The following is a 16,794-nucleotide window of genomic DNA, read 5'->3' on the forward strand; positions in this document are numbered from 1 at the left end:
CTGGTATCGATTCCTCGCGAAAAGGTAGCAACCATGACTCATCAACAAGCCAAGTCTCGATGTGGCACAAGTGAACAAAAATCTCTTATGGGGTTCGCACACAAGAGCTCGAGACTAGTTCAAAGATCGCTTCTTTCATATGCAAACCCAGCCTAAGATCCAGCAAGAAATGAAAAGGCAGAGGAGGAGATCATCACCGATTGTGTCTATCATTATAATTCCAAGGTTCTTGGGATTGTTGTCGAATGGGTGTGCTCAACACAGGCCATACGAGGAGGTGTCAAAATCAATATTTACATACTATGGATCTCTAATAGCAGCTAAAGAAGTTCATGGGAAAGGTTCTTGAGCAAAATGATGTAAAAGATGAGATCCTTTCGATGATGGATGAACTCCAACTACATTTCAAAGATATGGACAAGCACCTAGCAAGGATTGAGATAGTCATCATGCATGGAGAAACAGACGTGCTCTTCGTAATAGTCCTGTTGACCCGGTGGCTATTGAGGTGGATGTCTCCACCTCTTCTTAATCCTCTAAATGTTTGAAGTGTTTTTCAAATGTGCGAAGTCTTAATCTGTTTATGCCTATGAAGGCTGATAGCTTTTGTTTAGTTTTCATGGTAGTTTCTGGCTGATAAGACTTACGGTATCCATTTCCTTTTTGGACAAAAACTCTAATGTTTTCCCAATGGTTTGGTTTTCCCCATGGCAAACCAAAGACGCACATGGATCTAAACAATCTATAACTCCTTCCAGAGGACTTTAATTCAAAAACACACACACAAATGTCACTTAGCTTTTCGTATTACACTTGTCTAATTTATTTGTTTCACAAAAAACCTAATAAATCTTTTCCAATTTTCATCATTTTGCAGATCAATCCATTGATAATTTGAAATCTCATCTAGTCATCACACTTCTCATTTTAAGCCCAAAAAATCCCAAAAATGCATTTCACAAATTTACTGCTAACCTGTTGAATCCCATCATTTTTATAAGATCGTCATAACACTTCTGTAGAGGGCCCTGAAAGATTTCAGGGGATAGGGTCCTTTTGTGTAAAACATGATGAATGAACAAATAAAAGGCCTTTTCTGAAAACGTTAAACAAGTGTCAGCCAAATCTCAGGTTTTTACGTAAAACGAAACAATATTCCCCTGCTTCTAATTGTTGATTTCTCCCTACTCATGTAACTTTCATGGTTTCTTTTGCAACATTCATTTAAAATTTTACCTATTTGGATTTTGATTCGACATGTCAAACTCTAGACTCTGGATTGAAGTAAGCATGTTATTGAGATTATTTTGATCGCATTATCTCTTGAGAATTTTAATCCAAAAATTCAGACGATGATGTATAGGTATAATTTCCAATCTGTCATTGCAACCAGATACTCTATAGAGTTGAGATGCAAAATTTTTTCCAACCAGACCAACTACAAATAGAAAAGGTAATTCGTTAGTCAACATCACTGATTATATCTGTAACTAAAGTCAAACCTTGAATGTAAAATACCCCCGCAATACCATCTAAAATTCTACATGTTTTACATTGTAATAGACAGAGTTACAGGCAGCATGCAGGATCATGAAACAATGTCTATTTCTAATTTTCACTGAGAAAACTAATTTTTTTAATAAATACGCTGAAATTATTCCAAACAAACAAAAGTAAACTCTTTTGACTACATTGAGCAATCACAACTTACAGAAAGTGCCCAGAAAAGCACCGATGCTCCCCTTTCCAAGGGGGCTTCTTTCGAAGATTCTTGCAGCTAAAAATGTTTTGTAAATGGAGCAAGACATGAAGCTGCCTTTCTAGAAATTTTTTGTAACAATTTTGGGACTAAAATTTCCTGATTTCTAAGACCTCATCTGTGTATGCAACCAAAATCTCAAATAACAAAATTTGTAAATTTTGTCGAGTTGTAATTATCTGAGAATTCAATTTTAATTACTCGTCTTCATCACCATCATCATCTTCATCATTGTCATCATCATCTTCACCACCTTCCTTATTTTCTCCATCATCGTCGTCGTCATCATCCTCTGAGTCACTTTCATTTTCCTAGCACAAACCAAATGTCAACAAAATTATTTAGTACCATCCTAAATATCTAGGTGAGAAAAACGAACATTTTTGTCATAGAATTCCAGTTCTACAGCAATGTTCAGGAAACATGTATCACAGGCCGCAGAACAGAACATAATGAATGCCCATATGGTATCAATGTTCATGTGCCTTAAAACAGAACATAATGAAAGCTCATATGCAGTCTAGACAAAATATACAGTTCTGGAACAACTGGAACAATCTTTTGCAGGTAGAGAACAGGGTTTGATTATTCGTGCTAGACAACCAATCACAATAAGATTCCTGTAGGGATAAACAGTAATTTCTAGCTGGGCAGCTATCCTTCTGCTCAAAGCTATCAGTAGACTGTTTTGACTTGTGATGAATAATGATAACCCTCTACCTATAAAATGAAACATTTTCTTCAAGAAAGAGGTAACCAGACTTCCATACAATGAATTCTACTTTTATTTAAAAAGTATCTTTGTAACCAACAAGCATTTCTTTCACCACATTCAAACTTCCAGAAGTATGCTGGTAGGGGACAATACTTCTCACAACTTAGATTAACTGTTAAGTGGTCAACAAGAAGTCAATGCCAGGTAATTAATTTTTCAATTTTGAACTATTCAGACTAGAGGCTGACGTGTAGTACTAGTTCCACATTTAATAGGTGCACACATTCTCTAATAGCTTGGTAGGCCTGCACCAACCATATGTGTAATAAGATAACAGTCCTAGTGACTTCGGGCATCCTCAAAATCATCCACAATTACAATAATAGGTATGGTGCCAAAATAGTTAATCCTGCGTTTTATAGTATATCCCATTCACAATAGTGCACGAAGTTCTCACACAAATAGTGCATGTAGCTATATTATCTCTAGAAAGCAAAACATTTTTCTACCAAAAATCATAATAAAATGGAAGTCCATAATCTTACATTATTAAAATACTTCAAGGGATTAACCCAAAGATCGTCCTTGATGATCTCAGCTATCTGTACAAATCACAAAGCAGCCATTGGTTAAACATTAGTGTCAGGAATAATGCGGCAGACAGAATTCCTTAAAATTCCTACTCCTTAACTAGCCAAAAACCCAATGGCATCTAGCCTCAAATAAATGTTGCTCTAACCATAATAAGGTACAAAAAAGCCTTTAGGTTGTCTCGCAAGACTGACAAAGTTTTTATTACATAAATTGTAGCAAAAAACCCTCAAATGGTAGACCTTTTCCCACCCTCTATTCCTGCACACTAACATTTTCTTTAAATAGCAATACAATTTTTTTTATGATTTGTTATCATTTCTTACAAGTAACTAAATTGCCGTAACTTTGAAATATTACATAAATATTCTGTTTGAAATCCTTCTGTAGGAAACAACAACCATAAAATTGATGATAAAACCAGTATGTTAGACAAAACAGATTGAAAGACTACCAAAGGTAGCCCCCTCTAGCATCGACAATTTGCAATGTGCATACAAATATTTGGTACATTCTTCATATACACTTAAAGCGCTGCACTGGTTGGAGTCTATGAAAGTCATATGCACTGCCAATTCAATCTTACACTTGGAGATTGGACTTCAAGATACAATACGATATTTATTGTTAACTGGAAGCTTCAATAGACAAAAATATGATGTTTAAATGATTTCAAGGCAAAAGAAGGTTTAAAAAAGAACAAATGCAAACCAACGCCAAGTTGTTGATTGGAAGGAAATGCTGTAAAAGATGAATTGTTGTACCTAGAAGTTTATATAAATGATGCTTATATGATGTAAGACGAGAATATTCCAAAAAGAACAGATGCAAAACTATAATGCTGATCTGATGTCAAGGCAGGAAATTTTTTCAAAAAGAACAAATGTAAACTATGATGCTTCAATAAACAAAACTATGATGCTTATATGAAGGCAAGAGAATTTCCAAAAGAACAAATATATAAGAAATACTAAATTTTAGAATGGATGGATACATAAACATTGATAGTGTAGAAGATGAATTGCTGTACCTAGAAGATTACATGAAAACGTATTGATTGTACAAAGGACATCCCTATTACTTGCAACCTAGCTTGTCCATATAAACATCTTGATTTCTATTTCAATCAACAAAAGCCTCAACAGCATTCCTCTGATCAGAAGCCAAAGTGAAATAAAAATATGCATACCTCATCCTGCATCATTCCAACAACCAAATCTTCTTCAACATGTTCACTGAACCAGTTAAAAAAACTGCAAACATATTTGCCAAGATATTAGTATCTCACATTTATAACAAGTACATCTACATAGGGTTCAAAAACAACCAATAATTTTTTCTTTATTAACTGGGATATGGATTACAACCGTCAACATTGCATTGGTACATGGGATTGTAAATATGAAGGTTTAGCATAAATTAAGAAAGTTGGTCTGATTGTTATATTTGGACATCTTAAATCAAATTGAGTGCAAAAGGGGAAGTCATATCAGTTTCATTAATGAGATCATCTCAGTAAATGGAGAGCACTGGATATGGTAGGAACAAGAGAGAGATGGAGCAGACCAAGGAGCTCTACAATGAAATCTTGTTTGGGTTCAAAGCCTGGCTAAACGATGTATATATGTACATATTGGCTAGAGTTCTCAGTACTATATGAGAGCCAAACAGAAAAAAAAATTATGTGATCTCAAGAGCCATTGCTAAGAATCAGCCAGCAAATAAGTCGTGTTTACATCAAGAATTGAAGATTAAAGAATGATGCTTTTGACATGGAACTTCAATGAATGTTCAAAATTGAGTATAAATCCTCAAGGGTTGATAGAGAAAGTGATTGACGAGGAAGATGCCCCAGCTGCCTATAGAGTATGGTTATTAAAAATAATGCAAGGATATATTAACTTGGACAAGAAAAGGTTGGAGTTCAAGCAAGGTTGCAAGAAGTTGTTGATTCCTATTGCTCAAAAGCCACAAAGGACACATCCCAAAGAATTGAAGATAGATTTTTTTATTTTTCAATAAACAATATGGACACCATAAAACTTAAGACAGTAAAGACCCAGGTATAAAGATGGGACTTTAAACATTGCACATGTGCCAATGGGTTTACTAGAGATGCCATCTATGAATGTGGAGAAACATTCTCTGGGTTTCCCCACAAGATTTTCTTTGAAAACAAAAGAAGAAATTAGAAAATCCAAAAGAAGAGGCAACATATCAAAATACAAGACCAAATAAATAAAATGATCACCAACTAATTTGAAATATACACAATGATCAGTTCTGCGTCTTGTGAAGCCAAGTCTCAATATATAAATATCAAATTTTTTATACCACATCCTTGGTGATTGTTGTGGCCCATATAAGGACTTTCTCAACCTGCACACCAACTCTTTCTTTATCTTCATCACAAAGACTTGTGGTTGCTTCATGTAGATTTTTTTTCTAGATCCGTTTGTAAGAATGTTGTTTTTGCATCCCACTGTTCTACTTCAAAATCAAAAGTAGCAACAACAAATAAAAAAAATCTAATAGAAGTTAACTTGGCAACTGGAGAAAAGATCTCATCAAATTCAATTCCCCTACCTGGAAATAACATTTTGCTACTAAATGAGCTTGGTATTTCTCCACTCTGCCTTTTGCATTCAACTTCTTAAACACACATTTGTTGCCAATGGACTTTCTTCCAACCAACAAGTCCTCTAGATCCCAAGGTCCATTCTTGTCCAATCTTCTTAAACGCCCATTTGCTGCCAATTAACTTTCTGCAGCCAACAAGTCCACTCAATCCCAAAAGCCCATTCTTGCCCAAGGATGCCATTTCTTCAACCATGGCTTTTTTCCAAAGTTTGTCATCCTCTAAATCTACTACCTCCCTAACAGCTCTAAGATCATCATCAGTAATAAAAATGCAAAATTTGAACAATAATCAATTGGAGTATACCTTTTTGGCTACCTTCTTTCCCAAACTGATCTCCTCAATACCAAAGTATGTGGTTCTTCTTCTTTTAATTCATGATCTTCTGTAGAGTCTAATTCATCATCCTTCAATTCAAACTCTATCTTTTTTGGCTATTTCTCCCTTGGTGGGAATTTTTGTTTGACATCTCTGATTTATCTAAATACCACGTCTCTACTATACACAATCTTCTTAGTTTCTCAGTTCCAAAGCTTAGATCATTCAGAGCATCTTTATATCCAATAAAGATACACTTTTCAACTTTCTTATCTAGGTTACTCCTATTCTCCTTTGGAATGTGTACATAAGCATCACATCCAAATACCCTAAGATGTTTAAGAGATGTAGAAATTAAAAAATAATATAAATAATAAAAAAATTAGGGTCACTACCCCCAAACCCCCATGCACAAGGGCCTCCACCCCCTGTGACCCCCTTGTTATGCCCAACGTAATGTACAGTACGTGGGAGTAGTGCAAAAAACATAACACAAGCCCAACACCAATGGGTCCTTTGGAATCAGCAGTTGCCTCTATGCAAGCAATTAATATGTTATTCATTCAAAAAATCCAAGGAAGATGGGGGAGGTTCTCTATGAATCTACTTCTTCAAGAAAAGATAAGGAAGAAAATAAGATATTGTAAAAAGCCAAATCTACATTGTGAAAAATTGCACGCTCTAATATCATGTGTGAAAAAAGAAAAAGGATGTAAATAAGGCCAACAACAAATACAAAGAAAGTATAGAAGACATAGCATGGAGAGAAGGATTACAAGTACATTACTATAAAGAAATATGCTAATGGGAGATTAAGATTGCTTTGGAGATTGGGATCAAGGATACAGAGCATAAGTGGGAGCAAATTTGCTAGGATTAGGATATAGAAGCATGAACTTTTAAGCAATGTTGCAAACATCAGCATCTGGATAAAATAAGCAAGGGTCAAGAAAACCAAAATATCGAAAAATCGGGAAAATATCAGTAAAAGTCAACAAACATCGGCAAAATACGATACCACCAAAATATCAGTAAAAATCGGCATACATAGACTAGGCCAAAAAATAGTGATTTCAAGATTTTATGCGACAAAATTGAGATGTTTGCAAGATTGCTTTTAAGTTCACTGAGATCTTAACAATAGAACAATAAAATAATGGATGCATTCATTAACTAAATGGAGCAAAGGAGCTGAAGAAAGAGGCACAGATTGAAGAATTAGAAATTGAGAGCGATATAGACTAGAGATCTAACTAATCCAAAATGAAAAGAGGGATAGAAAAGTATAAAGAACAAAAAGAATAAATAGTGGAAGGGGACAAGGAAGAAAACCAGGAGACGGAAAGGTTGAGAGGGAAGTGTGAGAAGATTTATGAAAGAAATTCCATCGGGGCATATTTTAAATATACTTTTTATATTAATACCTTCCTCATGAAAAGAAATCAATTCTTCATGTCTAGCTTCTCTAGAGGACTGATGGAATGAAAACACTTGCAGTATGAACAACAAAATAGATGCATGATATAGAAAAAGAGTCAAAGAAGAGAATCAAGAGAGCATCGAGATAGAATCAGGGGAGAAAATTCAAGCATAAGGACTTGATGATGTTCTGCAAGAACAGAATCCATCCAAGATGAAGGAAAAGAAGACAATATAAATCCAAGGGGAGCAAAAGAAAAGGATCAAGGTGCAAAAAACAAACTCAAGGATCAAGATTCAAGTAGCTAGTGCAAGCGCCAAAAGGAAATTCGAAGATGAATCTAGATCATTAAGGAGCCAAATGAGGATGAAAGTGAATTAGATCATCTTGGAAGATATTGATCTAATGAAAGGGATCAAGATGGAACATGCAAAATGCACAACAAATCAAGCAAGATGTGAAGCAGACCAAAGAGATCCATGAAGAATTTTTGCTAACTTTAGTTAAAGTTAGAATCTTGGATAAATATTATATATGATGTATATATAGTTTAGAGCTCGAAAAGACATTGTAAAACTTTCGTAACATATATGCTATCTCATTTCATTTAATACTTTTTATCTTCTACACCTACCAATTGTGATAGAATAAATAATGTTGCTATATATTCTATAGCATATTATGATTTTATGAATTAATGATATTTTGGGTTATATTTGAACATTAGAAAGTTGATTTGAGAAAGACTTGAGATATCGTAATTTTCACCATAACACTTGAACATGAATATTGCATGTATAAACATGCAGAAGAGGATACTAATGCACATGACTAGTTTCTATGCCTCATCGACCAGGAGTTTAATATAGGAAAGGCATCCATGCATAAGTATATTCCTTTCCCTTGATCATAATGGTTATATATCAACCAAGATTAACCATGATTAAAAATTGCCCATGATAACTACATATGCAAGATGGATAAAAATTGACCACCATGAACTACAATAAGAATTGACCGTATTTAACTAATTCAAATGTTAATTTTTGTTAACCACAGTTGAAACTTACATTCATGTATAAATATTAGAACCTAATATATGGCTTTCAAGTTAACAAATTAAGGATCCCACCATGACAAGGGCATGTACTTTATATATGTGCATGCGCATATATATACTTCTAGTATATGTGCATGAAAGCATAATCATCCAGACCCCTTGGTTTTACTTGCACCAAACCATCTTATAAAAAATGAATAGAGGAGTAGAATGATACGTAAATATTCAGGAGACCTTTCAATAATTTCAAATATGGATGAAGATCAAACCTGAGGCAATTATAAGCTATTTGCCCTAACTATGTAGTGGTGGATTTGAGTGAGACAGAGAGAGAGCACTTGAGTTTCTAATCTTCATCAAGTTTAGTGCATACACACACACGTACAAATATATAGATATAGATAAACAGATATCCACTAAACATGAACATGTAGCTGATGTGTGCATTTCCCAAAAACTAAAAATCTACCTGTCTGTTTTTAATGACCGTTTCTTTCCTTTTTTCTCATCCTTCTTTGGTTTTGTCAAGTCCTGCCAAATACTTTAGAACATTAAACATCCTTTTCTAAGCTAATATAAAAGTGCTCTGTAACAAGATACCCAAAGGAAACAAAATGCAACAAGGTTGATAACGAGTAGGTGAGAACATACCATTCCATCTTTCCAATGAGGGGCATTTCCCACATCTGTAACTGCAGCATCATCCACATACCTAAACACTTTACATAGCTTACTGTCTTCAAAATAAGGGTTTGGTGAAAACTCCTACACAAGAAATACCAGAAGCGGGATGGATAAAAACTATGAAAGAGAATCACAAAAACCATAGCTGTTACAGCCATGAAGAAAACAAATGTCAGGAATAAAAGGAGATATCTGATTGACAACCAACCAAGTTCTTGTCTTTTCAAAATATCAGTTTCTTGGATGTAAAACTCACAAAAGTAATCTTATAGCCCGACTTTATGTCGCCCAAATCTTCAACATTTACAGACTGCAAATATTTGAAAGCCTGCAAATAATGTCAAAGATATCCTGATTCAGAACGTTGAAAGCAAACTTAAAGATAAGCTCCAGTCTATGCCTTAATCACAATAGTTTGGAATAATGTAACTCTCAGCCTGTTAGTGCACATATTGCAACAAGGACCTCATGCAGACCAACCTTCCTGTCCCCGTGTCCAAATTGGCAGGAGTAATACTCCAACTGACATGTAATAGAGAATATATGCATACCACTAGCACTTATCCACTAAATTCAAGCAAAATATCTATACACAGGTTTATAAATGGCAGAGTGACTTAACCATTGTCAGTACAGAAAAGTTATAATTATCTAGAAGAGACTCTAGAAATAAAAAAAGGCCATGTCAGTCAGTAGTTACTGTCCAGCCTCATTAATTTATTCAGTGATAGTAGTAGGCCATTTTGGTCAAAAACTATCCCTCGCAGAAACCACTACAAGAAAACAAATGTACAGTCAATGTTAAAAGTATATACTCCGTGTAACAAAGCTATTCATGACCTTTCCAACAGGCTACACACTTCCTGACAAAAGGAAAACATCATGGATGAAATAGATAACCCAGCAAAAAGACAAGTTACTGTAACCATATAAGGACTATGTCATGAGCTGCAATATAAACACCAACTCAACTAATAAATGAATGTCACTACAATAGAAATTCGAGAACAAATTTAGAGAAGAGTGGAAACTTGCCTTTTGATCATCCTCGGTCAGAAGGTCAGACAAGTGTGGATGACTCAAAAACTGCATGATAACAGGGAATCAACCAACCATTTCTGATGTCAATCCTTATAGCACAAATCACTCAAATATGCAATGTACAATAATTTAAGCATGAAAAATATTTATAGTTCATATTCTTCAAAAGCAGGAGAAATAGATTAAATTTTTCCCTTTTATTCACTAAATTATTTGCATTTAAGCATGTATATGGTTCAGAAGCAGACAAAGGAACCATTGATTAGAATTCTGGAACAATAATTTAATTTACTTTTATCCTCTTTATTGCATATGAAACCTAATAGCAATTGTTTCTTGCATAGGCATCAAAAGATTTGTCTAGGTTAGTTACAAGGGCAGTTCCTGAAATTTTAACCATGACAAGCAAGCAGAGATCTCATTATGTTCACCCACATATTTCTCATCTGCTTGCAGAGCAATGGTTGGCCCAGTTGGCATCATAGTTTTAAAAACCGAAATTGGTGATGGGACCAGTCCACCTAATAAACAGGGTTTCAAACCGGAACTGGTCAAACTAGGACTGGTCAGATCTCAATGAACCGGTCTCTAAAAAAATACTTGAAATAATTAGTTTTTAATAAAAAAACTATTTTTAAGATTTAAAACCATGATTCCAATCCAAACGAATAGAGACAAAATATGCAAGGTTTGCTCATCTAAATACCATGTCAAGGTGAATATATTAAAATGGTACCGAGTACAATACATATTAGCAACAAAATACATAATCAATGAGGCTCTAAATGACCTCTAGAGTCCGAAAACAATGCTCTAAGCTATGGAGCCACTGACCTACTACAAGTCTACATATCAGTGATCAACAACATGATCACTCCTCATCGTGATCAAACTCATCACCACTACTAGACAAGGGATCATCATCATGATCTACATAAATAATATGGCTAGGAGTTTGAGGACTCCTAAAACTCCTCTACAACTTTAATAGTAGTAGTAGTAGTAGCAAAAATAGACATCAAAACTACAAATCACTGATCAACATGGTCACTCATGAAACTCACCATTGATTCAGCGCTACTAGAAATGGGATCATCAACAAGAGAACATAAACATCATCTAGCTCAGAGTTTTTAGACTTGGATTGGTCAACCTTATAACATGATAGAAATTGAAAAAGTTTAACATGCCTAACCAATGATTTTGGTTTGAGTGAAGGGTTCATCTCCTCAACCTTAAAATGTGGTAGAAAAAAATTAGCATGCCTAACCGGTTGTTTTCCTTTGAGTGAAGGGTACATTTTTGTTAAATACCACCAACATCAACAAAGTTCAACAATCAATGCCACCAACACAAGGTTCTTAAAGTGCTTCATGCTCTTGATCAAATGCCAATCTCATACCCTCATGCATGATAGAATCAAATGGAAACATTGCAAACCCCCAAACCATGAAATCCTGAAAACCATTAAGTCTGCTGAATTTTGAGTGAAATCTAAAATTCTAGTTTCTCCATATGAAATCCAATGAGGTTGAAACCACTCTCAAACATCCCGAGTCATTTCATGGTAATGCAACTTTTACTTTAAGAATTTAACATTACCATTAATTGCCAATGTTGCTAGGGTTGAGACGTGTCACGCAAATGAGAAGGTAGGCATGCTTTTCTTGAAGGGACAATTTTTGGAGAAAAAAGCCCCAAATTTCCCTCAAAACAGCTTCAAAACTGCATTTTGTGGGGGTCCATAGCTAGCCTGGCAATAAACCAGTCGGTGTATGATGGAACTGGCCGGTTTGACCATAAACAGGTCAGTTCCGTCATAAACTGGCCGGTTTGGTACGGTTTTTATGATTATTGGGCGAAGTCAACCCTTAAACTGGATTTTTTGCCCGGTTCAACCCAGTTGCCTAATGAACCAGCCGGTTTGACCGGTTTCCGGTTCATGCCGACTGGCTTTTAAAACTATGGTTCGCATCCATCTGGATACCAAAACAGTGTTGAACGCACATTACATATGGGTCAGCCCAAGGAGGGTCAGGCAAAAGATGGGAGAACTTGGGAACGACGGGACTCACAAGGCAAAGAAGGTATGGGCCAACAAAATAAATCCATGAAACAATGACAATTTAAAAATATAAAACAGACGACATAGGAAAAAAAAAAATATATATATATATATTGCGAAACATTGAATAAAACGCTGCTTGGTCAGAACTCCAAAACCAATTTTCCCTTTTACCATCCAGTCTAGAAAAACTTTTTGGTTCTGATTTCACATTTTTAGAACACATCTACCAGACATGTAAAGTTGACAAATTTTAAAATAGTGGTCAGTAAATTCACAAATATAACTTAGACTAGCATATATGTGCCTTTAGGCTTCTGATGTTCTGCATGCTTCTAAGTCTTTCATGCTATTTTAAATGACAACTTTTGCCATACTTTGAGTCATGAAACATATGTCTTCTGTATGCAGAAATTAAACACTTCATAAACCTGAGCCATCTATTCCAGAATCTATATTATACATACATGATACTCACAAACAGATTAAACAAACTTAAGGCTCATGACAACTTACTGCTGTAAGCCAAAATTCTGGAATCTTTTGTATAACTTCATTGCGCTTTTGATATATAGGTCTCCTTTTCTCCATATAAGTTTGTTCGATCTCTAGCACCTTGTCATTTGCTTCTTCATTTGCCTACAAATGCCGCCAATCAGACATCATTCTAGAAATGCCACAGAATGATCCAACTATCTTGTTTCGAGGTAATAATGAATTTTACAGATGTACATAAATCTAATAAGATAACTGAACTATAACTAAGGTAAAGGGAGAGAGAGAACTAGTAATGCAAAGAAAAGATTCAACACTAAGCTGGAACATTGGAAGATAAGAACTAAGATTAAAGGTAGCTTTTAACAGAAGATAGCACAGAAAGTTGTTTTCATGGAGAGAACTAGAAAAGAAGGCATATTAATCACTCAAGTCACCAACTATTGAGGCCAATGACTTCAATGTTGTAACGATCTTTGTCTTTTATTCCAGTCAAGCAATTGGCTTCCAACAGAAGTAAACAAATGTTCAATCCTTTGAAAATGCATGACGACAACAACCTAGAATATGGATCATGAATAAAGAAAGAAAACAATGGAGTAAACCAAAGCAATAATAATGCCCATGCTTAAACACTGACCATGAAAATGACACATAAAGCCAGACCGTAAGAAGGATGACCATGTCATAATGACAGAAAATACCTAGTGGACAGAATGATGCCACTGTTTCTCTGTATTGAAATGATTCAAAATAAATGTTAAGAACGAGATAGCAAACTAACAAGTAAGCCACTTCATTATGTGTCAAAACAAAATGACAATTCTCTACCAGATCAGAGAGTTTAGCAAGAAAACCAGAAACACAGCTCAGCATACTGGCATACATGAATCAAACCCTGCAGCTTCCTCCTCAGTTACAGTTATAATCATCATACAATGCAGAGTGTGTATCAATTCTAGACATACATTACAGAATATTTCTACCCTATTTGTAACATACATTTCAGATAGAAGAACAAAGCACTAAGGTCTGGTCACGTAGTTACAAATTTATATGTAGATAGGCATATCTCTAGTGAAAAAGACAGGCCAGAGGCCATCATAGTAACAACAGAATTTCTCTACTTTATTACTTATGATTCATGAACTATATTTAACGTTACTCTAAAATTGCTTCACTAACAGGTATAATCAGGAATGTTGGTCAATAAGAAGGGATACACTCTTATCAGTTCCTGTGTGCACTGAGTACTATATCAGACCCATGGAAAATAATTTCTGAGTGCCACAGATATCAGCTCCAGACAGACTCAGAGTAGAGTACCTCCCACCCATCAGACTTCCTTCTAGTCCCAGAGGAGAGGAGTATACAGAGAAGACCCATTTAGAATTCCCTTCTTCCGACCTCAGATGCTAGGAGTATCCCTCACTCATACATTCCCCCAGGATTATACAGCCGGACCCCCGATGGTTCAGAGGGCTCTAACAGTGAGCCAGTGCCCTGTTTGCCCCCTTGGTTCTCCACGATCAGACTCAGGAGACTTTGGCATCATCCACCCTATCGTCTGATCTCTCTCTCACTCTCTCTTGACAGGTCCTCAAGTTGTCCAAACTCACTTAATATTTTGTGACATCGTACCTTTGTCACAGTTTTACACATTTATACCTATGTTCTGATGTTATACCTATGTAGGTTTCTTTTTTAATATTAATTTGGACATTTCTAGGAGTTGTGCTTGCACTCCTAATATATCCATACTGGTTGTACTCTTAGTCCCATTACCTACTTTTGCGGGCATCCGTCGTACATTAATATAATTATCTTATATTATCTGATCTGATATCATTTCATTAACATCATTGCAAAACCCGTAGTTTTTAGGTAAAAAAATATAAAATCATAAGTTTCATGTTTTCGACTTTCTACCCATCTGTTGTTGCAGAGCTCTTCCATCATTGATACATTTTCTGCAAATAAGTATTAAATAAAAAATCATATTTAAAATGAGCTCTCAAGGAGAGACTCTTACTAAAAGTGTGCACACTATGTATGTAAATATGTGTGCATATAAGCTTTGCAAGTTTATGGCCGTACATCAATGTTTCACGTAATATTGCATGTAAATATGGGCTATTGTGTATAAATACAAACTAGAATATTTTGTGTTGACATTAAACTTGGTCAATGTGATCTACCTTGAGTAGTTAAAAGCAGAAGTTGTTATCCTCCCACCCAGGTTCAAATGCTAATGTCCTCATAGTGACATGTTAGCCCTAGTGACATTTTTGCCCCATTTTCGCCCCTCAAACTGATTAGGGCTTGCAAGATACCCGCAATCTCAGACTGATTGGGGGCTTGCAAGATACCTGCTATCTCACTCTCACAATCTCACTTAAGTACTCGAACGTGGATCAAGATGTTCCAAACCATCAACCCACGGATTAGGTGGGCAAGCCTATGCCCACAGGTTTACTAGGGCCGCCATCCACAAATTTGGGGAAGTAAGGTTTTCTTTTGGAAAAATAAATTACAAAAAAATTAGTGGACTCTAAACTGATAAAGCCAAGGAAGAACGAACCAAAACCCTAACCACTTGAACAAAGGGGACTAGGAACCAGACTAAACTAAATAATAAAATTTTGGCATCTACAAGCTGTATGAACGTGCAGAAGATAACAGCCACATAAATATATGCATATATACATAGGTACCTGCATATATATGCAAATTTACTAATGCACACAAGCATACCCAGTTAAATGATTTAAACTTGAGCTGGAAAAGCTCAAGTAGTGCTTACTAGGCACCAAACGTACCAACATAGATCCAAGGTTCATACCAGCCTGTTATAAATTTTCAATCAGTGTGTTTCACCTGCAAACACCTTATGATTCCACTCATACTGGTCCCAATGACCACGGGCATTCTCCAAATCAGCTCTCACTAAAGAGAGCATGAACGGCAAAAGCATCTCAGTTGTCCTTCACTTGGCAAACTAACAAAAAAATAACGGGTTGCTTGAGTTTACAGGGTAGCCGTCAGACAACCATCCAGAAGCGAAAGAACCATATAAAATACATGGTTAAAAGAATTTGAATTTGTACAGTCTGCTGAACAGTCATATTGATCACATAAACTCTCACAAAATAGCAGAAAAATGAAGTTTACCTTGTCTAATTCGTCCTGGGCCTCTTGCAAGCGCTCCATTGACAAAACAAGTTGAGGATCCACGTCTTCAAGTCCATCTACTTCATCTGTCCTTGCTCTCTTCCTGTCCATTCTCACGCCGCCTATCTCAACCCCCACACAGGGAAATTGCCCAACCGTAGAAAATAAATATAGCAGGACGCCTCCACTGAATTCTGAATGGAGAATTGAGAAGCAGTAGCAGAGGAAGAGGAAGATGTTGAACTAAGAAACCAAGGTATGGACAAAATATTTGAGAGATGTTGAGCGAATCCCTACCCCTTCGATCCCAAATAAATCGATATTCGGGTCAATTTTAAAGGGGGTTTTATGGTTTTCTTCAAATGGTTTTTAAACGACGTGGCCGCTTTTCTGTTGGTGAGCCAGGGTTAGGGTTTAGGGTTTAAGGGAGGCTATTAGGACATTTTTCCGCCCTTTTAGAAAGTGTGTGCTGCCTTTGTTTTTCATGGAATATGATTGTTCAGCTTTGTTTCTCACGGAATATATATGATTGATTGTTCACAGAGTGGGAGAGGATAAGAGGGGAGTGGATACCATCAAGAGGATTTCAAAAGACCGTCATAAACCACGGCAAGCATTTGGATTAAAAGTGGTTCCGCGTATGTTGCAAACGTCAAAACTTGGTTCTAATTTCTTTGTGATGTTTTCAAGAATTCAAACTTAGCTTTCTTATTTAACTTGTGAGATGTTTGTAAGGCATTTATTATGTAATTATATAATAGGTTTAAGATACATTTTAAATTACATAATAGGTTTAAGATACATTTTATTTATATATGTTTGAGATAAATTTATATT

General features: G+C 35.6%; 1 protein-coding gene across 1 annotated transcript; it reads right to left on the reverse strand.

Moving 5' to 3' along the window:
* Positions 1–1,603: 1,603 nt before the first annotated feature.
* LOC149165896 (NAP1-related protein 2-like) lies at positions 1,604–16,525 on the reverse strand. The gene is made up of 9 exons (XM_089432416.1): positions 15,958–16,525; positions 12,808–12,930; positions 10,221–10,271; positions 9,442–9,513; positions 9,153–9,266; positions 8,971–9,032; positions 4,255–4,318; positions 3,020–3,076; positions 1,604–2,070 (listed from the first exon to the last, which is right to left on the reverse strand). The coding sequence occupies exons 1-9, from the start codon at positions 16,066–16,068 to the stop codon at positions 1,957–1,959; spliced, it is 768 nt and encodes a 255-aa protein (XP_089288542.1). The 5' UTR covers positions 16,069–16,525; the 3' UTR covers positions 1,604–1,956.
* Between the last annotated feature and the right edge of the window lie 269 nt (positions 16,526–16,794).

Source organism: Pinus tabuliformis, chromosome 5_1 (assembly GCF_031772625.1).
Source record: "Pinus tabuliformis cultivar Carrire ecotype Pingquan chromosome 5_1, CPIR1, whole genome shotgun sequence".
NCBI lineage: Eukaryota > Viridiplantae > Streptophyta > Pinopsida > Pinales > Pinaceae > Pinus > Pinus tabuliformis.